The sequence below is a fragment of the Miniopterus natalensis genome, chromosome 19 (genome assembly GCF_054644295.1).
Source record: "Miniopterus natalensis isolate mMinNat1 chromosome 19, mMinNat1.hap1, whole genome shotgun sequence".
Lineage (NCBI taxonomy): Eukaryota > Metazoa > Chordata > Mammalia > Chiroptera > Miniopteridae > Miniopterus > Miniopterus natalensis.
Genome location: NC_142099.1, coordinates 35,112,526 through 35,138,239, shown reverse-complemented (window position 1 = coordinate 35,138,239; position 25,714 = coordinate 35,112,526). Strand labels below are relative to the sequence as shown.

Genomic DNA, 25,714 nt, shown 5'->3' with positions numbered 1-25,714 from the left:
TTGTTAAGTCTAAGAAAAAAATTCTTGTTAAAGCTGCCATTAAATCAGGTTATGTTACTTACATGTTACTAGGGTAATGATTACACGTAAAGGACATGTGAGAAAAGGCAGCTTACATCTTTCTCCCACTCTGCTATTAGTCAAAAGGACAATGTAGTAATAGACTAGCCCAAATTTCCTATGAAATAAAGGCAAAGCAAACCAAGGAGTACTGATTCAAGCTAGTATGTTCATACTGATATTTTATTAGTCTGACAAGATATTTTTGAGCAAAAGATTTTAAAATTTGACCACTGCCTTCTTGAACTGTATGTGGCCCCAGCTCAAGGGTTATGTGAAAACAGTGTATACAGCTTAGTGCCTAAAAATTCTAGGCATTTGATAAATGTTAGTTACCTTCTCCTCTCTTAGATTGCAGACAGGATATTACGCTGCCTAAAGGAATTCATATTATGTTTTTAAGCATTCATTCAGTAGAAAGAACAAATTAGGATAACTCTTCTCATTCTTATTTGGCAACTAAAAAAAAAAAATCTTCTTGAAAGTATTTCATTTCCATTAAAGCAGGGGTGGGGAACCTTTTTTCAGCCAAGGGCGATTTGGATATTTATAGCATCATTCCCAGGGCTTACAAAATGGTTGACTTAAAAATTAGCTATGAGCCCAGCTGGCGTGGCTCAGCAGCTGAACATCAACCTACAATCCAGGAGATCTGGGTTTGACTTCCAGTCAGGGCACAGGCCCGAGTTCCAGGCTCAATCCCCAGCAGGGGGCGTGCAGGAGGCAGCCAATCAATGACTCATCAGTGATCTCTCTCTCTCTCTCTCTCTCTCTCTCCCCCCCTTCCTCTCTCTGAAATCAATAAAAAATATATTTTTTTAATTAGCTATGAAAAAAAAGCTCCTAGATTTATTGAATTTCGAGTCCCACCTGCAGATGCCTTGGCAGGGCCAAACCAAGTAATTTCACAGGCTGTATATAGCCTGCGGGGCCAGATGTTTACCATCCCTGGATTAAAGGAATCCCAGCAGAAACTATAGTTCTCTGATATGCCAGAAATTATCAGCTAATAATCAGAGAAACAGAAGCTGATTCCGTTACTCTGATGCCCCAACTCTCTTATTAATTTAAGGGCTGTGAACAAGGGCTGCTGCCTAAAATACCGAGACCCAATTATTCTGACCAAACTAAAAGTATCTGAGCATCAAAATGAAAAAACAAAACAAAATCCATTGTAGAGAAAAAGGAACCCTAATACACTGCTGGTGGGAATGCAAACTGGTACAACCACTACAGAAAACAGTATGGAGTTTCCACAAATAATTAAAAATGAAACTGCCATTTGACCCAGTGATCCCACTTCTAGGAATATATCCTAAGAAGCCTGAAATACCGATCAAAAAGAATATACCCACCCTTATGTTCACAGAAGCATTATTTACAATAGCTAAGATCTGGAAATAGCCCAAGTGCCCATCAGTAGATAAGTGGATAAAAAAGCTGTGATACATTTACACCATGGAATGCTATGCAACTGTAAAAAAAGAAGGATCTCTTACCCTTTAAGCAGCATGGAAGGACCTGGAGGGTATTATGCTAAGTGAAAAAAGCCAGTCAGAGAAAGATTATAGTGTAGTAAGGGCCTTGGGAGGGGGCAGAAGTGGGGTGGAGGGGGTCAATGTGGGGGAGAGGGAACATCTGTAATACTTTCAACAATAAAGATAATTTTAAAAATGAAACATGAAGAAATAAAAATCCACGAGTCAATGCTAAAACAAGTCAACAAACAGACAAAAATGAAGGACAGGGAAAAGACATGAACTTTTTTACAGAAGACTGTCTATTACCCATAGAAGGAATCAAAGAAATGGAAAAATTACTTTACAGCCATTAGAGTATTAATTCATGTAAGAATCATTAATGGATGCTAGTATCACTCCAGATTATTTATTAATTTACAAAAGAAAAAGGGTACCTTTACCAAAAAAAAAAAAAAAAATGGGCAGATACTACCTTAAACAAATGGTCAAACTTAACATTATAGAACAAGTTGACATTTTGTGCCCCTTAGTTGTGATACACTGAGAAGGATACAACATTTATTTGGTTTTCTTGCCCAGATATTTAATCTGAATGAAGAAACAATCACACAAATTCAAACAAATGGACATCTTAAAAAAAAAAAGAAAGAAACTAGCCTTGATTCTTAAAACTAAGGAGGGTCACGTGTGGGTTTTCTAGCTGACAGCATGAACTAGCAACCTAGTCACCAGCTAGCATTAACATGTAATACATGTAAGCAAATAAGCCTACAGATAATTCCAGTCCTTTTAAGTCTTTCTGGCTGTCGTCCTAGACATAATATAGTAGAGAAAAAATCTCCCCATTCCCTATCCAAATTCCTAACCCAAAGAAACTGGTTGAGATAATACGTAATTACTGTTTCAAGTCACCAAGTTTTAGAGTAGTTTCTTATGCAACAACAGATAACTAATATAGATTCTAAGGCAGAATCTCAGTTTTCCTCAGTAGTACCTACCTCATAGGGTTGTTCAAAACATTAAATCGGCTAATGGATGCCAAGCCTGGCACAGTATGCTTCCTGAATGCTAATTAATAATATAACTTCAACTTGCATAGTCAGAACTATGATGGAGGAATGCATAAGTGCTTTGGGGATAGCACAAAGAAAATGCATTTGATACAGTCTTGGGGTCCATGGGAGGTTTCCTGAATTCAGTGAAGGACTGATTTAACTGGGTCAAGAAAGGGGTAAGGTTTTTCAGTCAGAGAAAACAGATTAAGCAAAGAAAGAGAAGCATGAAACAGCATGGTTTATGTAGATAACTGTAACTTTTGTATTGGTGGAATAAAAGCAAAAGCAACAGGAAACAAGGCTGCAGACACTGAGAAGATTCAACAACAGAAGGCTTTGTATATTAAGTTATGGACCCTATGACAATGGATTTTAAGCAGGAAAGTGATGGCACAGACTTGAAAATTTAGGTAGATAATCCTGCAAGGCTAGTATGGGAGTAAATTTAAGAATGGTAAAGCTTTGCCGGGCCGGGCATGGCTCAGGGGTTGAGCACTGACCTAGGATCCAGGAGGTCACAGTTCAATTCCCAGGTCAGGGCACATGCCCGTGTTGCGGGCTCCATCCCCAGTTGTGGGGCATGCAGGAGGCAGCTGATCAATGATGACTCTCCCATCACTGATGTTTCTCTCTCTCCCTCTCCCTTCCTCTCTCTGAAATCAATAAAGATATATTAAAAAAAAAAAAAAAAGGTAAAGCTTTAAAGGAGACAGAGGAGTAAGGACTCTAATGCAATAGTGCAGGCACACAAGAAAAGATGTGGACGTGTGCCTGGCAGGTATGGATCAGTGGGTGAGTGTCGACCCATGCACCAAGAGGTCGCTGGTTCAATTCGTGGTCATGGCACATGCCCCCGTTGCAGGCTCGATCCCCAGTAGGGGGAGTACAGGAGGCAGCCGATGGATGTTTCTATATTCCTTTCCCTCTCCCTTCCTCTCTAAAAAAAATCAAACAAACATATTGGGGGGAAAAAAGATGTGGATGTGAACTAGGGGAAAATGATTAGACAAAATAGGAGTTGAGAAATAGGGAAATAAAAATTAGAAAGACTTAATGACTGACTAGATGTGTGTATATGGGAAGTTTGAATGAGACAAAGAAGATTCCAGGTTCATGCCTAGGTTTCTAAACTGGGTAGAGAGTGGTACCTCCAATTAAAATCAGAAATAAAGAAAAAGGGTCAGATTTGGAAGAAAAGAGTTTAGTTTCCATCTTAGTGAGTTTGGAGAATCTATGGAACATCCACATGGAAATGTCTATCAAGAAGTTATATATTCAAGTCTTCAATTAGGAGAAAAGGTAAAAACAGAAATACAGATCTGGGAGTCTTTAGTATATAGGTAATTATTAGAACTGTAAGAGAACCTGAGAATGGCCAGAGCGTATTGAACAGTAGTTCTCAACCAGGTTCATTATTTGCTCCCCCAGGAGACATTTGGCAATGTCTGGAGGGCAGAGGTGAGGATGTGGTTACTGCATATTGTAGGTAAAGGGCCAAGGATACTGCTAAATGTACTACCATGTACAGAGAGCTCCACAGAAAGAATTATCCAGCCCAAAATGCCAATAATCCCTAAGTTAAGAAACCCTGTTGTAGCATAAGAGGAAAAGCAGAATATAGGAAACACCTTGGGAAAACAAATATTTAGGAAGTATCCACAAGAAGGAAGTCACAGAAGTAGTAAATCAAAAAATGCAATGTCATGGACGTCAGAAGTAGAGAATTTCAAAAAGGGGGGGGGAGAGGCCAAAAATGTTGAATTCAGTGAATTAGACCCATACAATAAAAATTTAAAGTAGCCACTGAGTTTGCATCTAGAAGGTCACCATGGATTTTAGTGAGACTATAGCAGTATACGAATAATGAGATGAGAAATTTTTATTGAAAAGGGAAGAAAATGAGATTGGGTAGTAACTAAAGTAGTGGTTCTCAACTTTGGCTACAATCAGAACAACCTGAGGAGTTTTTAAAAATTACCAACGCCTGGACCTCACACAAAATAATTAAATCAGAATCCTGGGGAGAGGAGGTGTCAGTATTTTAAAATATATCTTCAGTGACAGTAATGTACAGCCAGAATTGAAACCACAGAGGAAAAGTGGGGGCGGAGGGGATATGACTGGGCAAGGGCCAGTTAAGGGAGAGAAGGAAGGGAGCAGGGAGAAGAAAACATTAAAAAATGAAATCCCAAAATAGGTCAGAGGAATAGGTCAGAAATATGGGATGATGGAATTGCTTTCAAAAAAAAAAAAGGAACACCTCATCTGAAGAGACAGGAGGGAGAAATAAATACTAGTGTAGAAGAAGTTGGGCACAGGGATTTGGAGAATCATGCCTAAGGCCCCAATCTTCATAATGAAGTACAAGTCAGCTGCTGAAATCAGCTACTGAACAGAAAATGTGGAGAGTAAAATTGTGTTAGTTCAAAATATTTGGTGAGGGGAATGCAAATAAAAAACTAATTGAAAGCACAGACAGTCCAATGGAGATTAAATGCACTGCACCAGAGGCAGGTGCAACGATAGGCTCATTTAAATAACGTTTCTCCAGAGCACTTAGCCATCATCCCCTGGTGGAGGAGCGAGGAAAAGCATCGCAGCGACAACACTAATCCAAAATTGGCAGGACTGAGGGTGGGTGAAAAAAGCAAGTGCACAGGAGGTAAAAGTTTCGATGAACTGTAGTTGAAGAGTTCACTGGGATCTACATCAGGCAGAGAAGGGAGAGTAATCTACAGGCAATTTAACTGGCACAGGACACAGTGGATTTACCTCTGATCACAGAAATTATTAAAACAGTCTAAGATTTCATTGGCCTCTGTCCTAGACAATCCAATTAAACTGGATTTCCATATCCTATAATCATCCTAAGAAGGAATGTCTGCAAATAACTTTGAAATTCATAAAACGTAAGAAAACTAATGAACAAACAGATGGGTAGGTATGTGATAAAGATAGTATAATAACATACTAATAGTAAAATCTAGAAGGTGTGTGCATGGGAGCGAGCATAGGCTCTAGAACAGCACTGACCAAGCAGGAGTTAGAGATGATAGAAATGTTCTATAACCTGTGCTGTGAAACATGGTAACTGCTAGCTAGAGTGACTGAGAAATTTTGAGCTTTGTTAACTTTTTCTTCTTTTTTTAAATCCTCACCCAAGGATACTTCTTTTCCAATAGCTTTTCAGAAAGAGTGGAAGAGAGGGAGGGAGAGAGAGAAAGAGAGAAGGATCAATGTGAGAAAGACATATCGATTAGTTGCCTCCCACACAGGCCCCAACCGGGGCCAGGAATCCAGCCTGCAACAAGGTACGTGCCCTTGGCCGGAATCAAACCCTGGGACCCTTCAGCCTGCAGGCCAACACTCTCATTACTGAGCCAAACTGGCTAGGGCAAAGTTTTGTTAACTTTTTTTTTTTAATATATCTTTATTGATTTCAGAGAGAGGAAAGGAGAGGGAGAGAGAGAGAGAAACATCAATGATGAGAGAGTCATTGATCGGCTGCCTCTTGCACGCCCCTGACTGGGGATCGAGCCCGCAACCCGGGCATGTGCCCTGACCGGGAATCGAACCCTGACCGCCTGGATCCTAGGTCGACGCTCAACCGCTGAGCCACGCCCGGCTGGGCAGTTTTGTTAACTTTTAATGTAAGCTGATATAACATGTGGCTAGTGGCTGTTGTTCAGATACTGCAGTTCTAAATTCATATATTCCTGGTTCCAAGCCCTGGATCTACCACTAATCCGGTTTTCATTTCTCTGAGTCTTATTCTTACATAAAATGAGAGCAACAATAGCAGCTACTAATTCAAGTGGACTGAGATAAGCAGCTAAAACATGAAGCACAATCCTATGCATATGGCAAATATTTTTTAAAATTGTTTCTTATCCTTTAATTTACTAACTGGGATCCATGAGATGAGGAGCCACCACTCAGCTGGTGTTTTGCCCACCATCATATCCCCGTATCTACTACAAATGCCATAGCATAAAAGAATCAATAGACATTTGTTGCAGGACTGCTTTTGGCAGTCACAAGACTCTGTTTATTCCTATTAAATTTTATATTAAGTTCATTGTTCCAATGTGCTGAGGTCTTTCTGAATCCTAATGTCACCCAATATATTCGGTATCCCTTTCATTAGCTTCTGAAATTTTAATAAACCTATACTAATCTGAGACATTAATAAAAACTGGTATCGTTAGTTTTATTATCCTTTAGTTTATCATCATGTGTTAACTGGTATGAGTTGAGTAGACATTCAATTTAGCTTCGTCTTCACTCTGTCTATATACCTCCATCTTGTCAACAAAGTAATAAGGATGAGAACCTTATAAAGATTAGATTAAGCCAATATGTCTTTCATTGCAACTACCCTTAAAGAGAACTTAAAACAATTACTGTGCACTCACCCTTCAATAGCTGGGGATCTATCAGGACGAGTACTTCCTTGCGATCTGTATCTCCGAGTCATTGGCAACCGCGGAGGTCGACTTGGTCCCCAGAAGTCAGTGTGAGTTTGGTGACCTCTCTCATTGGCTCTATTATCTTGGTCCAGTGGATTGCTACTTAGAAATGGTCTAAAATCTTGTATAATCATCGTGTGGTCCAAATTGCGCCAGAACTAGTAAAAAACAGAAACCACATTACAGTTTTAAGAACAGGAAAAAGAGGAAACGAGGAAAAAAATATTGAAAAAAAGAGAGGAATAACTTTAACACTTCAAAATTCAGCAGCACAAACTAAAGTATATGTTTTCCCAATAGTATGAAGAAAAGTCTTTCAAGTGCATGAACGGGGGGAAAAAAACCTTACATAATGTGAAATTTAATTTCCTTCATATAGAAACAAGCCAAACCCCTTTCTTAGCACTGAGCTCATATCCACATGCCTCTGATCAGTTTCCCCCACTTCTGAAATAAAAACATGAGCCAAAGGTGATCATGAACTTCTGTCCTAAGCACAGTTGATCATTTAGATCAACATTATAATTCTGTGTTTTAATGACATCCACATTTTCACTACAGGATAATCTAAGATTTGAATAAAACAGCTGTATTTACACACTTGTAAAAAAGCACAATTACCACAAAGTGGAGACAGATATCTATAAAATACTTCTCTTGATCTAGAGGCTGCATCAGAAAGGGGCAGTGTCAAAGCTGTGTCAAAGCAGTGCAGGAATGTCTGATAAGACCATTCTGTTGTAAATACTTTTACCACTAAAAGAGTGTTGGGGGGGTGGAATGCAGGAATGGGTTGAGTTTGGCCAAAGAATCACTAAAGAGTGAGTGAAAACAACAAATCACTTCTGAAATAATTTTAGTTTTATTTATCTGTATACCAGATATTTCAAGAGTTCCATAGACTACTACTTATTTTACTCTGCCCAAACAAGTATATAACCCTAGTCGTATTCAGGTCTTTTTGTTTTAACGTTTTAAATGAAACAAAAAAAATTAATGTATAAATAATAACAGGGACACGAAACTGCTCTTAGGTCTTAAAGTGTTCACAGCCTCCCCACCCCCAACTCCAGAATGATCCTTTCTTCTGGAGATCCATATTAGCAACAGCCTCCTATAAAAACACTCAGAGGAAGGATTAACAGCCTAGTTACACATTATGCTGAGGTGACTACATACCCCGCTCTAGTCTCAATCCAATAACTTGTCAAATCAATTCTTAAAATTAAGGAGTTTAAGTTCATCAATAATGTTATTTTTTTCTGGTTTTTTCCAGTTTACAATCTGCTTAATTTTCAAGATGTTTCCTCCCTTTTAATTAAAAAATACACAATATATTACACAAAATGCAATATATTTCTATTCTCTCAGATGTGACCAACCCCTACTCATAATTCTACTCACCTGACAGTTTAATTTGGTGTGTAGAATTTCAGATCTTTAAATATGTGTCTGTCCATATACACACATTAGGTTTTGTAACACACACACACACACACACACATTCATTCACTTAAAAAATACTTGTTGAGCATGTACTATGTCCCAATCACTTTCTGGGAACTATTAGGATACAGCAGTGAACATAATGTTAAAAAAACTGCCCTAGCCAGTTTGGCTCAGTGGTTAGAGCATTGGCTCAAGGACTTAAGGGTCCCAGGTTCAATTCCAGCCAAGGGCATGTACCTCAGTTGCAGGCCTGCTCCCTGGCCCTGGCTGGGGCTCATGCGGGAGGCAACCAATTGATGTGTCTCTCTCACATCGATGTTTCTCTCTCACACCCTTCCATTCTCTCTAAAAAAGCAATGTAAAAAAATATCCTCGGTGAGGATTTAAAAAAACAAAAGAAGATCTCTACCCTAATGGATTTCATTTCAAGTGGAAAGAGACATACATGCTCCCAACCTCCAAAAAAAAGAAAAGAAAACTGTGTATGTTAAATAGTAATCAATGCTATGGAGGGGAAAAAGGTTTGCATTGCTCAGAACACACACAGTCATATTCTTTCCAGCAGTAGCATAGCACAGGTGTTACGTATTTTACATGCTCATTAACATTTTTATTATTTGATATACGTAAAATAATAAATCAGGTATTAAGAAAAAACATAAGGTGGTGTATCAGTAAATGTAGGACTTGCTTCCTCCCACAACCACATCAAAATTACAACTAAACTACAGAACAATCATCTCTCAGAACCACCTAAAATGTAGCTGAACAAAAGTTCTATAACTAAGGTTACAAAGAAGCCGTATCAACAAGACTGGTCAGAAGGGCAGAGACGCTGAATGGGCCGATGCCACTGAATGGGCTGATGCCACACCCATATGTGGTGGTTAAAAATCAGGAGGGGCAAGGAGTCCCAGCCCCACACCATGCCCCCAGCCCAGGGTTTCAGTGCCAGGAAGATAAGTCTCCATAACTTCTGAGAGTAAAAATATCAGCGGAGACTGTAGCTGAGAAAACTCAAGGAGCATCTGGCCTCAGCATGCCCTATATATCTTGCTAAGCGGTCCCAGGCACAGCACCAGCGGCAACCAGCCTTAGTTTGCAGGTTGGCCTCTCCTGGGCACCTTCAAGGCCACCAAAATTAGCAGTCATCTGAAAATGACTTTGTTGCTCATGCCTGGTGGCACCGGCAGTGGCTGATTTCAGCCTACACTTCCAGGGAGGCCAGAGAGCTAGTGTACCCAGCTTCACACAAAGCCGAAGCACCACCCAACCACCTCCATGACCAACATGCTCAAGGGATGAACTCAGCTGAGCTCTGCTGAAGTTGTGCTCCATGGGGTTGACCCCTAACAGCAAATCCTCCACTGTGGTCTCAGTCAGACTTAACAACCAATCAGCCTGGGGCTCAATCCCTTCCACTGATATGCCAACAGCAATCAAGGCTCAACTACAACAGGAGAGTGCACACAGCCCACACGGGGTACACCTGTAGTGCACAGCTCAGGCGACTGAGGAGGCTGCACACCTAGGCCCTACAGGACACTGACTATATAAGGCCACTCTACCAAGACCAGGAGACATAGCAGCTCTACCTAACACATAAAAACAAACACAGGGAGGCAGCCAAAATGAGGAAATAAAGCAGCATGTTCCAAATGAAAGAACAAAACAATACTCCAGAAAAAGAACTAAACAAAATAGAAACAATCTACCAGATGTAGAGTTCAAAATACTGGTTATAAGGATGCTCAATGGGAAAAATTAGAGAAACTTAGTGAAAACTTCAGCAAAGAGATAGGAAACATAAAAATGGAGATAGAAAACAAACAAAAAAAAAGAACCCGTTAGAAATGAAGAATATACATTAACTGAAATGAAGAATACATTACAAGGAGTCAACAGTAGAACAGGTGAAGCAGAGAGTAAGGAGCCTCTGGAACAACTTCAAGAGTACCAACATTCACATCATGGGGATGCCAGAAGGAGATAAGAAAGAGCAAGGACTTGAAAACCTACATGAAAAAACAATGACAGAAACCTTCCCTAACCTGGTGAAGGAAACAGACATAGAAGTCCAGAACGTGCAGAGAATTCCAAATAAGATGAACCCAGAGGCCCACACCAAGACACATCATAATTAAAATGCCAAAGGTTAACCGGACAAGAAAAAGCTAGCTAAAGGAGTTCATTATCATCAAAACAGTATTACAAGAAATGTTTTCTTCTTGAAGAAGAAGAAAAAAGATAAAAAATATGAATAATAAAATGGCAATACATACATATCTGTCAGCAATTACTTTAAATGCAAATAGATTAAGTGCTTCAATCAAAAGACATACAGTGGCTATATAACAAAACAAAACCCTTACATGTGCTGTCTACAACAGACTCACTGCAGACAGAAAGGATATACAAAGATTGAAAGTAAAGGGATGGAAAAAGGTATTTCATGAAAATGGAAACAAAAAATTAAAAAGCTGGGGTAGCAATACTTATACCAGACAATACAAACTTCAAAACAAAGGCTATAACAAGAGCTAGAGAAGAACTCAGCAACTCCACTATGGGTATTTATCCAAAGAAACCCAAAACACTAAATTGAAAAGACGTATACATCCATGTGTTCATTGCAGCACTATTTACAATAACCAAGACACAGAAGCAACCTAAGAGCCCATCAATAGATGAGTGGATAAAGAACTGGTGCATATATACCATGGAATATGGTTCAGCCATAAAAAGGAATGAAACTGTGCCATTTCTAACAACATGGATGGACCTAGAGGGTACTGTGCTGAGTGAAATAAGTCAGACAGAGAAGGACAAATGCCAGATGATTTCACTTACATGTGAAATCTAAAAAACAATAAATGAACGAGAACAGAAACAGACCCAGAGATACAGAGAACATTTTGACAGTTGCGAGATGGGAAGCGGGTTGGGGGGATGGGTGAAAAGGTGAAGGGATTGAGAAGTACAACTTGGTAGTTACAGTTTAGTCATGGGGATGTAAAGTACAGCATAGGGAATTTAGACAGTAATATTGTAATAACTATGTATGGTGTCAGAGAGTACTAGATTTATCGGGGTGACCACTTTGTAAGATACATAAATGTCTTAATCACAGGGTTGTACACCTGGAACTAACATAATATTGTCACTGAATAAAAAAATATTATTAAAAAGAAAACATATATCCATTAACAATCTCTTAGCTTATACCATCAGAGCCATTAAAACTGTGTCCCTCTTTCCCCCAACCTCCACAGTTAACCACTGCACTCAACTGTTTATCATTCCCCTGCTTTTCTTTATAGTTTTACTACAAATGCCCACATCCCTAAATAAATGTGCCTTATAAATTATGAAAGTGTCTTATTGAAGTACTTGAATTTTTGGCTCTACATGTTGATGCATTCATTTTCACACACACTTTTAAATATTTTCTCAATAAACATATGGACTGTTTCTGGGTTTGTTTGGTTTGGTTTTTTAAAAATGTTTTTATTGATTTCAGAAAGAGGAGGAAGGGAGAGGGAGAAAGAGAGAGAAACATCGATGATGAGAGTCATTGATGGGCTGCCTCCTACAAGCCCTCCCCCCCACTGGGGATTGAGCCCGAAACCTGGGCATGTGCCCTGACTGGGAATCGAACCACGACCTCCTGGATCCTAGGTTGATGCTCAACCACTGAGCCACGCCCAGCTGGGCTGTTTCTGGTTTTTTACTATTAGAAAGAGCCAGTGTAAACACTCTTATATATGTTTTCTGTTGCAGAGATAGAAGAGAGTTTCTGCTAATGGTTTGGACTTTATATGGTCCATACATCTTCAACTTTACCAGGTAATGCCAAAATTATTTTCCAAAGTGGGTGTACCAATTTACACATCCACCAAGAAGACTTATCAAATCCTGGAGCAACTGATATCATAGGACTTTTTTTTAAGTTTTTACCAATCTGCTGAATGGAATAACGTTCTCTCATTGTGAGGTTTTTGTTTTTGTTTGTTCTTTCCTTTCCAGTTTATGAGAATCCATAAGGGGGTTTAAAATACATATTCTTTGGGCCTACTCCACAAAGTAAATTCAATTAGTCTGCAGTGAGCCTGAAACACTCCTTTCAGCATTCCATTGATGGAAACTGTGTTAGTAATTAACTCCCTCAGCTATTGTTTATCTAGGAATGTTTTAATTTTTCCTTTGTTCTGGAAGGCTAGTTTTGACAGGCATAGTATTCTTGGTTGGCATCTTTTTTTTCTCAGCACTTTAAATATGTCATCCCACTGCCTTCTATCCTGCAATGTTAACCCAACCTTAAATTCTTAGGACAAACACAATTTTGCTTATGATATATGGGTAAATTCCATTTCTGGTGTTTTGGGTGAATTTCTCTATTTACATTCAAGAATGAATTGGCTTATAATTTTCCTTTTGTGTACTATCCTTGTCTGGTTTTGGTATCAGGTTATACTAGCCCCATAAAATGCATTGGAAGTATTCCTTCTCTTTCATATGAATATCCTGTAGCAAAAAATAGAAATGCTGGTCATAAGCATTTTTTAAATTTATCTTTATTGTTGAAAGTTACAGATATACCCTTTTTTCCCCCTTCCCCCCATTGATCCCCTCCACCCCACATCTGCCCCCTCCCACAGGCCATCACTACACTATTGACTGTGCCCATGGGTTATGCATATATGCATATAAGTTCTTTGATTAATTTCTCCCCACCCACTCCCCTGCCCCTGCCTTCCCACTGAAATTTGACAGTCTGGTCCATGCTTCCATGTCTCTGGATTTTTTTTGTTCCTCAGTCTATTTTGTTTATTACATTCTACATATGAGTGAGATCACGTAAAACTGAATCAGGAAGAATTAGAAAACCTGAATAGGCTAATAGCAACTGATGAAATCGAGGCGGTAATCAAAAAACTCCCAGCAAACAAAAGCCCTGGTCCAGACAGCTTCACGGTGGAGCTTTCTAATTCTTTAAGTTGCAGGGTTAGTTTACTAAAAATTTTTCTTGCTTTCTGAGGTAGGCCTGTAGTGCTATGAACTTCCCTTTTAGAACTGCTTTCGCTGTGTCCCATAGATTTTGGGTTGTTGTGTGTTCATTTTCATTTGTTTTCAAAAAGTTTTTTATTTCTTTCTTGATCTCATTGGTAACTCATTCACTGTTTAATAACATGCTATTTATCCCCCATGTGTTTGAATGTTTTTGAGTGTTTTTACTGTAGTTGATTTCTAATTTCATGCCACTGTGATCTGAGATGCTTGATATGATTTCAATCTTCTTCAACTTGTACAGACTGGTTTTGTGTCCTAACATGTGGTCTATCTTTGAGGATGACCCATGTGCACTTGAGAGGAATGTATATTCTGCAGCTTTGGGGCGAAATGTCCTGTAAATATCAATTAAGTCCATCTGATCTAGGGTGCCATTTAAAAGTCACTGATTCTGTGTTGACTTTTTGTCTGGAGGATCTACCCAGTGAAGTCAGTGGGGTGTTAAAGTCCACAACTATGACTGTTTTGCTGTTGATCTCTCAAAGTCTTTAAGGTTATTATTGATAGGTCTTATTTATTGTCATTTTAATTTTTTTTAAATATATCATTACTGATTTCAGAGAGAGGAAGGGAGAGGGGGGAAGAGAGAAAGAGAAACATCAATGATGAGAAAGTCATCATTGATGGGCTGCCTCCTGCATGCCCAACTGGGGATCAAGCCTGCAACCTGGGCATGTGCCCAGACGGTGAATCAAACCACAATCTCCTGGATCCTAGCTTGATACTCAACCACCGCCAGGGGCCATTTTAATTCTTTATGCCTATGTTTCTCTCTGTATTTCTTCTTATTATAACAGCAGTCCCTTTAAAATTTGTTGCAATGCTTCTATTTCTACTTCTAATTACAGCAGTCCCTTTAACATTTCCTGCAATGCTGGTTTGGTGGTGATAAACTCTTTTAGCCTTTCTTTTTTGCCTGGGAAGCTCTTTATTTCACCATCTATTTTGAATGATAGCCTTGCTGGATAGACTAGTCTTGGTTTCGGATCCTTGTTTTGCATTTACCTTGAATATTTCATGCCATTCCCTTCAGGCCTGTAGAGATTCTGATGAGAAGTCAGCTGACAGCCTTATGGGAGCTCCTTTGTAGTTAAGAGATTGCTTTTCTCTAGCTGCCTTTAAGATTTTCTCTTTGTCTTGAATTTTTAGCATTTTACTTATGATGTGTCTGGGTGTGGGTCTCTTTGGATTTTCTTGCTTGGGACTGTCTGTGCCCCCTGAACTTGTGTGACTTTTTCCTTCACCAAGTTAGGGGAGTTTTCTGCCATTATTTCGTCAAACGGTTCTTTAACCCTTGCTTACTTTCGACCTCCTCTGGCACTCTTATAATACAAATATTCATGTTTTCCCACAGCTCCCTGAGACTGTCCTCCAGTTTTTTAACTGTTTTTTCTTATTGGATCTCTCTCTCTCTGAGTGATTTTTTTCTACCCTATCTTCTAATTGTTGATCCAATCCTCAGCTTCCTCTTATTCCTTCCAATGTATTCTTTATTTCTGCTATATCATTCTTAATTTCTAACTGGTCATTTTTCATAGCTCCCATATTATTTTCACGCTGTTGAGCATCCTTACAATCAGTTTTCTGAACTCTATATCTGATAGATTGCTTATCTCCACTTCATTTAGGTTTTTCTGGAGACTTCTCTTTTTCTTTCATTTGGGGTTTGCTTTTTTGTCTCCCCATTTTGATTGCCTATTTGGGTTTGTTTCTACATATTAGATAGGCCTAATAGGACTCTCAGTCTTTTTGGAAGGTCTCTGGTGCAGGCCAATGTCAGATGCTGTTTGTGACTGGCCCTGAGTACCCTGTTTGCAGCTATCAACCACCCTCGGCTTGAGGTCTCCTCTGCTGGGGCTGGGTATGGTTGGACAGGACCAACACGCACACCAAAGTCTGCTTTTCCAAGGCCCAGGTCCAGAAGCAGATCAGGCAAAGGCTCAAAGCTCTGTGAGGTCTGCCTCTGCCTGCAGGCTGATTTATCTGATTGTCTTAATGAGCCTCAGACTGTAGAAACTCCACAGAGTGGGACAGCTGATTGTTATCACTCTCTTAATAAGCCTCAGGCTGTAGAAACTCCTCTGGGTAGGGCAAGAGGTTTTGCAGCAGGGTGGGACAATAGTTTCCCCCTCAGGCAAAAGCTGCTTGGAAGGTAAATGTCCACCTGTGAAAGATGTCCTCTGCAGTACTGGGGAATAACCCGCACAAGAATCCATAGGGGTGCCCTCTGAACTCCACCCCCAGAGCCCATAACCCCAAACTCTCCCAACACAGCTCCAATCCACTCTGCCCGCCCTGTACTGGAGCCCAAGGTGAGTGGCCTCAGTGGGAACCCCCCACAGCTGAGCTTTCCCTCCAGACCTTCAGCTGCTGCCTGTGGGAGCCCAGACAGCCCTCTCAACCTCTACACTTCCTATGGGGTCTCTACTTTTCCCCCTTGGTTATGAGGGTGCTCTCCAGCTTGTCTTCAGTTGCAGTTGATTATTCAGGATAGTTTTTCTCTATTTTAGTTGTAATTCCAGTTTGGTCCTGGGAGACTGTCAGTGCATCTTCCACTCAGTCTGCCGCCATCTTTAATCCTCTGGTTATAAGCATTTTAAATTTCACTGGACAAAGCAAACTACCCTCTCCAAAGGGCAACACCAATTTATACTCGTAACACTGGGCAAGAGCCTACATTCTCCCATACTCTTGACAACATTGTTAATTTTTTTTTAATTCTAGCATCCAATCTGAGGAACAAAAAGTCACATGCACACTAAAAGCAGTAAGTCTTCGATACTTGTTATCGTATCACATTTATTCCCTTTACTTTCTAGCAACAGCCTCCATCTGTTAGAAATCACTAGTTTCTAGTCTGAAAATAGGTCTACAATGTAGTTTAAATAAGAAAGTATAAGCAGCCCCCTCCATGTTTTCCATCATCTATTTTGCTTATGTAAGCTATAGGAAGAAATCTATTATTCCCTTACTAGATAAAGTTCCACAACATCTGCTCACAGAAAAAAAAACTCTCAAAGTATTCTTTATTTTCATTATAATTAATCTGTAAAAGCTAAATATTTGAAAAATTTTACTAGAAGAAAAATCAATCACCAAGCTCATATCAATAATCTGCATTGATAATTACATAAATTGTTATCACATTTAACATGTAAGAATGTGAAGGAATGGAAACTGAGAAGCAGCTTCAACATCAGCATGAGGCATTCTGTTACTTGTTTGTAAACTGCAAATTAGTGCAAATGAATATTAACAGTCAGTGTATTTGCCCCAAAATGACAATGCACCCTGACCATAGAACCCAGGATTTTAAAAAAACAAAAAACAGCACACAAATTTATACCAAATCAACATGGAGGTTAAGAACAGCTTGAGGTCATTTGCCTCTGAGCAGGCTCAGACAAGCATAAGAGAGAAAAAAAGTTCATACAACAAAAGTAGGTATTCAGGACATGGCTTATGTAAGTAAAAACAAATAAAGAAAACTATTATGATGTTTCAGTAAAACATTCAAAAGAATCACAGAGACACTTCATTTGACAAGTTTTGTCTTGAAAAACTAAAAATGTTACTCTGAGTGGAGGAATAAGACAATGCCTCTGAAAATATGTGGACTGAAATATTTACACATTTCAATATAAAAAACAGAATGGACAATATCTTCCATTTAGCAGAATTTGCTATAAGCTAACCATGACCACATAAGTAATTCTTCAATAGTATGACCTGTTCCTCAAACTTAAACATTTACCATATGACCCTGAAAGTTCACTCTTACAGACCCCCAAGGGAACTGAAAACACTGAACACACAAAAATTTGTACAAATATTCAAAGAAGCATTATTCATAACAGCTAAAAAGCATAAATAACCCAAATGTCCATCAACTGATGAGTGGGTAAACAAAATATATCCATACAATGGAATATTTGGTGCCATAAAAAAGAATGAAGTACTGACACATGCTACAATATGAATGAACCGTCAGAACATTATGGTAAGCAAAAGAAGTCAGTCACAAAGGTCACATATTGTATGATTCCATTTATATCAAATGTCCTAAATAGATAAATCCCTAGCACATAAAATAAATTGGTGGTTGCCTAAGGCTAGGAGAATTGAAGAGAGAAAAAAGGAAAGACTAACTGGTACAGGGTTTCTTTTTGGGATGATGAAAAATTTCTAGAATCAATAGTGGTGATGGTTTTATAACTTTACAAATATAGTAAAACCACTGAATTGTACACTTTAAAGGGTAAATTACATGATATGTGAATTTTATCTCAAAAAAATACTATGGCCTACAAAGATGAGTCCATTGAGAAGAAAAAGTTTCATGAAAACATCAAGACAATCACCTTGGTCCCTCCCTCCTGATGCTCCCTGCACCCAAGGAACCACTGATCTTTCTGTGGTTTGCATTTTTTAGAAATTGTTATTTTCCAGAATTTCATGTTAAAGGAATCATATTATATATGCTCTTTGTGTCCCTCCTTTTACTCAGCTTATTTTCAAATTCATCCATATTTTTGAATATATCAATAGGTTATGTTAAGGAGTGTTCCATATTCTTTATATTGCTTAGTATTCCACAGTAGGGATGTATCACAATGTGTCTATCCATCCACCTGCTCATAGACATCTGTGTTGTTTCTAATTTTTGGCTATTACAAATAAAGTTACTATGAACATTTTTATACCTATGTGTATGTGTGGATATATGCTTTCTTTTCTCTTAGGTAAATACTTAGAAGAGTAGAATGGATAGATCACACAGTTGATGTATTTTTACCTTTTTTAAAGAATAGGTAGCCTGTTTTCTAAATTGGTTGTATCATTTTTCCATTCAATTTCAGTTGCTCCAGAGACTCAGCAAGAGTTAGTATGGTCAGTCTTACATTTTAGCCATTCTAATAGTTGTGCAGTAGTATTTCATTGAGATTTTAATTTGCATTTTCCTAAGGAGTAATATTCACCATCTGTATATCTTCGTTGGTGAAGGAGATTATTAAAATCTTTTTCCATTTTCTAAAAATGGGTTGTTTTCTTACTCCATTTTGATTTCTTTATAGAGTCTGGATACACATCCTGTATCAGATGATTTGAAAGTTATCTTCTCGTCTGTGGCTTGTCTCTTCATTCTTATGAAGAACACAAGTTTTGGATTTTGATGAAGTCCAATTTATCAATTTTTTTTCTTTTATGAATCGTGATTTTGGTGTCATATCCTAAAGAAATTTTTGTTTGACCCAAGGTCACAAAGGTTTTCTATGTTTTCTTCACATTTTATATAAAGTTTAACATGTAAGTCTATTACTCATCTTGAGTTAACTGCTGTATATGGTTTAAAGTATGTATTTCAAAGCTCATATTTTTGTACTGTAGATATCCGATTACTTCAGCAAGTGTTTGAAAGGATATGCTTTTTTCTCCTGGACTGCCTTTGGCCCTGTCAAAATCAGTTGTCCACAGTGTATGGACGTCTACTTCTGGGCTCTATTCTGTTCTTTTTTTTTTTTTAATCCTCACCTGAGGATTTTTTTCCATTTCATTGGGGGGGGGGGGATGGGAGAAACATCAATCAGCTGCCTTTCATATACCTCCAACCGGGAATCAAACATGCAACCTAGCTATGTGTCCTGACGGAATCAAATCCACAATCTTTTTGTGTAGGGACTGACACTCAACCAACTGAGCCACCTGGCAGGTTATTCTGTTCTTTTGATCTATCTACCTTGATGGCAAAACCACAGAGATGGTTACTGTAGCTTCATAACAGGTCTTGAAATCAGGTACTATTAGTCTTCTAACTTTGTTAACTATTCTACATACTTTGCACTTCCATATGAATTTTAGAATCAACTTTTCAATTTCTATCAAAACGCTGACTGGGATCCTGGGTGGAATTATACTGAATCCACAAATGACGTCCTAACAATATTGTCTTCTGATCCACAAGGAGGATATATTTCTCCATTTATTTAGGTGACCTTTAATTTCTTTAAGTAATATTTCATAGTTCTCCATGCTCAGGTCTTATATATCTTTTCTGAAAGTTTAAGTATTTCATATTTTTATGCTTTTATAAATGGTATTTTTAAAATTTTTAATTTCTAATTGCTGCTAATATGTAAAAAGACAACTGATTTTCTACATGCTTTTCTTATATTCTGCAACCTTGCTTAAATTAATTATTTCTAACACCTTTTTAATGGAATCCATCAGGTTTTCTACATAAAAGATCATGTCAACTGTGAACTGACAGTTTTAGTTCTTCCTTTCCAATCTGAGTGTTCCTTATGTCTGAGAATGAGAGCAGCAAACAGGAAGGATAGTTTAAAATGTTGAACTTCTTACTACCTCTAATGATTTAAAACTGACTTTTCTGTAGGTCAAAATTGGTAGAATTATATTTAGTTCAATTTATTTTAACTTTATATTGTTCTTGATGATTTCAGAGCCCTCTTCGCAGGTCCCAGGAGCACACACAAAAGAACATGAGTTGGTACTGGAGAGGGTAGAAGTAAAACTGTCCTCAGAGATTACTGAATGATCTCCTCCCCCAACTGCCACAGAAACTACTCCCAGCCCTGCTAACTACAGGCTTAAATGACAGTACCTAAAAGTGAAGAGAGAAGAATCAGATCCCTCATTTCCACCTCTGACCCAATTACTCTCCCTACCAAAGAAGTGATACTTCTGATGGGTGAGTGGCAAGAGCTTCACCTCTGCTGAATTTACATTTCTCCAACGGACAGGGTTCATGTGCTAGGAAGCTGCTCAAATGCAAAAGTGGTTGTGAGTATGTGTGCTAGCTCTGCAGCCTCTAATTCTCAGGTGGGTCTTCCTGTATAGGCTTAGAATGTCTATTTGGCCACTGATCAACTGTGTTCTCCAATTGGGCTGAATAAAAACTAAATTTTTATTTCCATCTGTCTAGCTTCTGTGTTTTATTTTTCAGTATGTTCTAGACTCAGAGGTGGAAGGAAGAAGTATCAACCATCACATGTAACAAGACATGTTTAACACAGGATAGCAGTTTAATAAATATAGTACAAATATAAAAGAATATGAAATCACATAAAATATAATTCTTGCAAACTATGAAGAGACAAGTAAAAAGATCTGACATAATACTAAGTAAATTTTAAAAAGGAGAAATAATGTGGTATACTCCTATGCTTGCGTCTGAAAACAGGAAGCACACATGTGAGAAATGGAATTATACAGGAAAAAATAAAACTAAAATAAGGTAATGAGAATATGCGAGATTTTTCATTTAAAAGAATCGTCACCTGGCCAGGCATGGCTCAGCGGTTGAGCATCGACCTAGGATCCAGGCGATTGGGGTTTGATTCCCGGTCAGGGCACATGCCCGGGGTTGCGGGCTGGGCAGCTGATCAATGACTCTCTCATCACTGATGTTTCTCTCTCTCTCTCTCCCCCTCCTTTCCTCTCTCTGAAATTAATAAAGATATATTTTTAAAAATTAAAAAATAAGAATCGTCTTAATGTTGTTATAATATCTTTCGGTATCTATGCCTCAGGACAAAACCTGGAGAAAATGTATGGAGAAAGGGAGCTCTTAGAATTGTGGGACTCCAGATATTTTTTAATACCTTTTTAAATTACCATTATAATGCTACATATGTAAAACAAATTTTATTTTAAAAAAATATAAACCAGGCTGCTCAGAGCTCCCTGCCCTTTTGTGCATACTGGGTGTTCTTTTTCTAGGAAGCTACCTATCTCCCTTATATTTTGCTAATCTGAAACAGCAGCCACAGCCATTCCTGCAATGAAGTGATCCATTCCGGTAAGCTGAGACTCTCAGATCAGATGTCTCACTGGCACCAGGGTCATGGTCAGAAGCTTTCAAATAATCAATGAAACCCTCAGGTAGCCATGGGCTCAATTCCCAGGTTATGAGAGACCTCAGTAGAGCAATATCATCTCTCTACAAACTGCTAGCAACATTTTTATATTCACTCTCCACTGACCCTCACACGTTAACTGGCAACCAGCCTCCTCCCACCTTCACTCCATCCTAACCCACTATATCTCCCCACCTCAGACCCACTTTAAAAAATAAAAAATAAAAAATCAATACTGGTTCTGTTAGAAATTTTGCTTGGGCTAAGCCTTTTCTAATATATCTAATATTTTAATAATTCAGCAAATTATAGAAAATAATTATATAAATGCTAATTATAGACAATAACCTTTTCATTGCACAAGCAGCTCTGGCTGAAGAAAAACAGCAAAACTGAACATAAATCGTTGTTGAAATTACCAACTAAAATATGGAAAAGAACAGTAACTTTGGTTTCTATATATAATTTTCTAAGTTTTTTTTCTTCAGGGACAGGAGTATAAAACCTTGTAACCTATAAATATTATCTTTTTCTCTCCTCTTTGCTTATCTAAATTCCATCTACCCTTCAAGGCTCTGGTACTTGAAGAAAGCCTTGTTTTGCCATCTCCATGAAGGTGATAAAAATAATGACTAAAATTTATAAAGCACTCTCTATATGGCAGGCACATTGTCCTACACACCTGGCATGTATTCACTCACTTAACCCTCACAACAATCCTATGAGGTATTATTTTCCCCAATTTACAGATGAGGAAACAGATGCACAGAGAGATCTGAAGTAATTTTGCCCAGGTTACATACCCAGTAAATAAGTGGTAGATCCAAGATTTGAACTCAGGCAATCTGATTCCAGCATATCACTAGGTCATTTGACCTCTCCTCCTGAAGACTTTTCAAAGACTGCAGGCTCACCTAATCTAATCTCTCCCTACTATGCTTGTTACATGGACCCCATAATAATTTTATTGATTTTTTAATTTTTATTTATTGATTTTTAGAGAGAGGAAGAGAGGGAGAGAGACATGGAGAGAAAGAGAGAGAGAGGTGTCAACTTGTTCCACTCATTTATGCATTCACTGGTTCATTTTTGTATGTGCCCTGACCAGGGATCAAACCTGCAACCTTGGCTTATCAGGACAATGCTCTACCTGGCCAGGGACCACAATAATTGTATTATACTCTCTATATGCTTTCCTGTTTTCTTATTTGTTTCACATGTGTTTGTACTTCTCCAACTAAATTATAAATTCCTTGTAGGCAAGGCAACCATGATATTTGCTTCTTGCCCCTACTTTTAGTACAGCACTTTTAAAGAGTTCAATAGACTACTTAGCTGATTCTTTTAAAAACCCTGGAAACTTCTAAAATATCAAAGTCAAATTTTTTTAATACAAAAATATCATTTAAAAAGGAGAAAACTGAAATATTCAGGCATGATTACAAGGGAATTCTACAGAGAGAAAACTGGGCATTGCTACAAACTCTGAAGAACATGAAGTCACAGGCTATGATTCAGCAAAACTATTTCAACACCTGAAGAACAGCTCATGCCATCAGTGTCAGATTTAGCATTACTAAAGTTAGGAAACTGACTACATATATTTATTTTTCTTCTTAATGCATCTCCTCCTGGTGAGTCATATCTATAAAACTGACAGACCAATGTATTTCCATTTCCTAAAAGAGAACTAACACTTAAAAAACAAATCAGATGAAGTTTCCTCCATATATGCATAATCAGTAAGAGACAACCTGTGTTATCAGGAAATAGCACACAGAGGGGGGAAAAATACTAAAATCAGAACAGACTTCTAGGCCTGGCAAGCAGAATAAATTTTAAATAATGTTTTCAATCCATCAAAATGAAAAAATTAAAATGGGAGTTCAAAGACATGGTCTGTCTTGCATCCATGTAACAAGGCACTTCAGAGTTAACCAAAAAACTTAATACTGGATACCAAAGACCATAAATAAATGAAAATGCCCTTAATAAAACAGTACTATTACCCAAACATGTCATCAATTTTATTGGCTATAAGTCTAACATAAAAATCTGAGGCTATGCCCGGCCGAGCGTGGCTCAGCGGTTGAGTGTCGACCTAGGATCCAGGCGATCGGGGTTCGATTCCCGGTCAGGGCACATGCCCGCTTGCGGGCTCAATCAATGACTCTCTCATCATTGATGTTTCTATCTCTCTCTCTCTCCCTCTCCTTTCCTCTCTCTGAAATCAATAAAGATATATTTAAAAAAAAAAAAATCTGAGGATAAAGAGAAGACTTTAGGGTGTATGGGCTTCTGACTGAACACTACTTTTCAAATACACTGTTAAAATAGTTTTAATTTACACACACATATAAATACTAAAAATTTTGCTAACTCAGGGCGCTTGAGCTATCTCTGGAAAAGGCTAATGTAATCCTAAAACACAAAGAAATTCTGATTATGAGATTTAATTTATTTTTCTTTTAGCATCTGTTAACTTTCTAGAGCCAAGTAAGTTCTGTGGCAATAGAAGCAAAAACAAACTAGTGTTTTTTGTAGGCTGAGCTGGTGGGCTATACATTCTAAATGATTAAAAACAGAGTATGTGATTCCACTGAATTGTACACTTAAAAATGATTAAGCCCTGGCCGGTATGGCTCAGTTGGCTGGACTCAATTCCCAGTCAGGGTGCTTACGGGTGACAACCAATCGATGTCTGTCTCTCTCTCTCCCCCAACTTCCTCTCTCTCTAAAATCAATAAGCATATCCTCCGGGTGAGGATCAAAAAAATAATCATTAAAATAAAATTAAAATTAGCCCGGCCAGGCGTGGCTCAGCGGTTGAGCATCAACCTAGGATCCAGGCGATCAGGGTTCGATTCCCGGGTTCGATTCCCGGTCAGGGCACATGCCTGGGTTGCGGGCTAGATCAATGACTCTCTCATCATTGATGTTTCTGTCTCTCTCTCTCTCCCTTTCCTCTCTCTGAAATCAATAAAGATATATTTTTTTAAAAAAGAAAAAAAAATTAAAATGGTTAAAATGGTAAAAAAAAAAAAAAACTTAACATGAGATTTTAAGTCAATAAAGTGAAAAAAGAAAATTACTCTGATTTTACTATAAAATGGTATTCAAAGATGCACACTAGAGCCTTATTTTCAGATTACAGTTAAAATTTCCCGCCCATACCCCAAAACATGGATGCTACATTATATAAAGAATTGGAAATTAATTATAGGTCCCATCTTGAGATCTGGAAGACAAGTCAATATCTTATCCTTAATCTGACCCTGTAATTCCAATTATACCAAGCTACCATGTTCAGTAGAGGTAATTTCTAGAAACCAGTTCCTCTGTGTAAAGTTGAAGGGGTGCCTTAGTGTGACTTCTATTAATTTATCCTGGCCCACTCTCTACTTGACTATCATGCCACTAAAGCAGAATCTGCAACATTGTTAATTCAAAAGCACAAGCTTTTTATTTTCACACCATTATACACAATAAAGCAGAAAACAGAATACAAAACACCACCAGGTTTAAAACAGCACAGCTAGAGACTATTATTCTAATCAAGGGTTTACCAAAAGTCGTATGCCAAAGCCCCAGCTACTGAGAACACAAACCATTCTAAGGGCTACTCCTGACCACCTTCTCCCTATCCATTCTGATACTCTGCTGCACAGGGAAGTGAAAATACATTATGATTTTAACATCCACCCACTACCTGAAGTCTCCCTAAGCCCAAAGGAAAACTTACCTCCGCAAAATGTGTTGATGTGCTATTGTCCATGCGGCTGCCACCACCACCACCTCCTAAAAAACTAAAGAGAAAAAGGAGTAAGTGATTCTATTCCCAGAAACAAGCTTCCCTCCCAGAAGCTAAACAGAGAATGGTACAATGAGAACAAAGCCCAGTAAGGAAAAATGACTCATCCAACATGACACCTACAAAGAAAATTATGACAAACTGACACGTGGATGACTCTATAAAAAAGTGTAACTACAGCCCTGGCCAGGTAGCTCAGCTGGTTGGAGTGTTGTCCCAATGCGCCAGGGTTGCTGGTTAGATCCCCGGTCAGGGCATATACAAGAGTTAACCAGTGTGGATATATGTAATACTTTCAACAATAAAGGTAAATTTATAAATTAATTAATTTAAAATGCTCCTATGGGAGGAAGGGGAGAAAACCAACTTGTGAGTGCATGCACGAGTGGAGCAACGAACCGATGTTTTGATGTTTCTTTCTCTCCATCTTCTCTCACTAAAA

The 25,714-nt window shown here is 38.3% G+C and overlaps 1 protein-coding gene across 1 annotated transcript in view; it reads right to left on the bottom strand.

Annotated features, from left to right (window-relative positions):
- The window catches only part of RNF115 (ring finger protein 115), a 78,732-nt gene that overhangs the window by 10,827 nt on the left and 42,191 nt on the right, over nt 1-25,714 (bottom strand). The window contains exons 3-4 of the mRNA XM_016202391.2: nt 25,204-25,267; nt 7,012-7,223 (exon numbers count right to left, since the gene is read on the bottom strand). Of these exons, the coding sequence (XP_016057877.1) occupies nt 7,012-7,223; nt 25,204-25,267 (276 nt within the window). The remainder of the gene's footprint in view (nt 1-7,011; nt 7,224-25,203; nt 25,268-25,714) is intronic.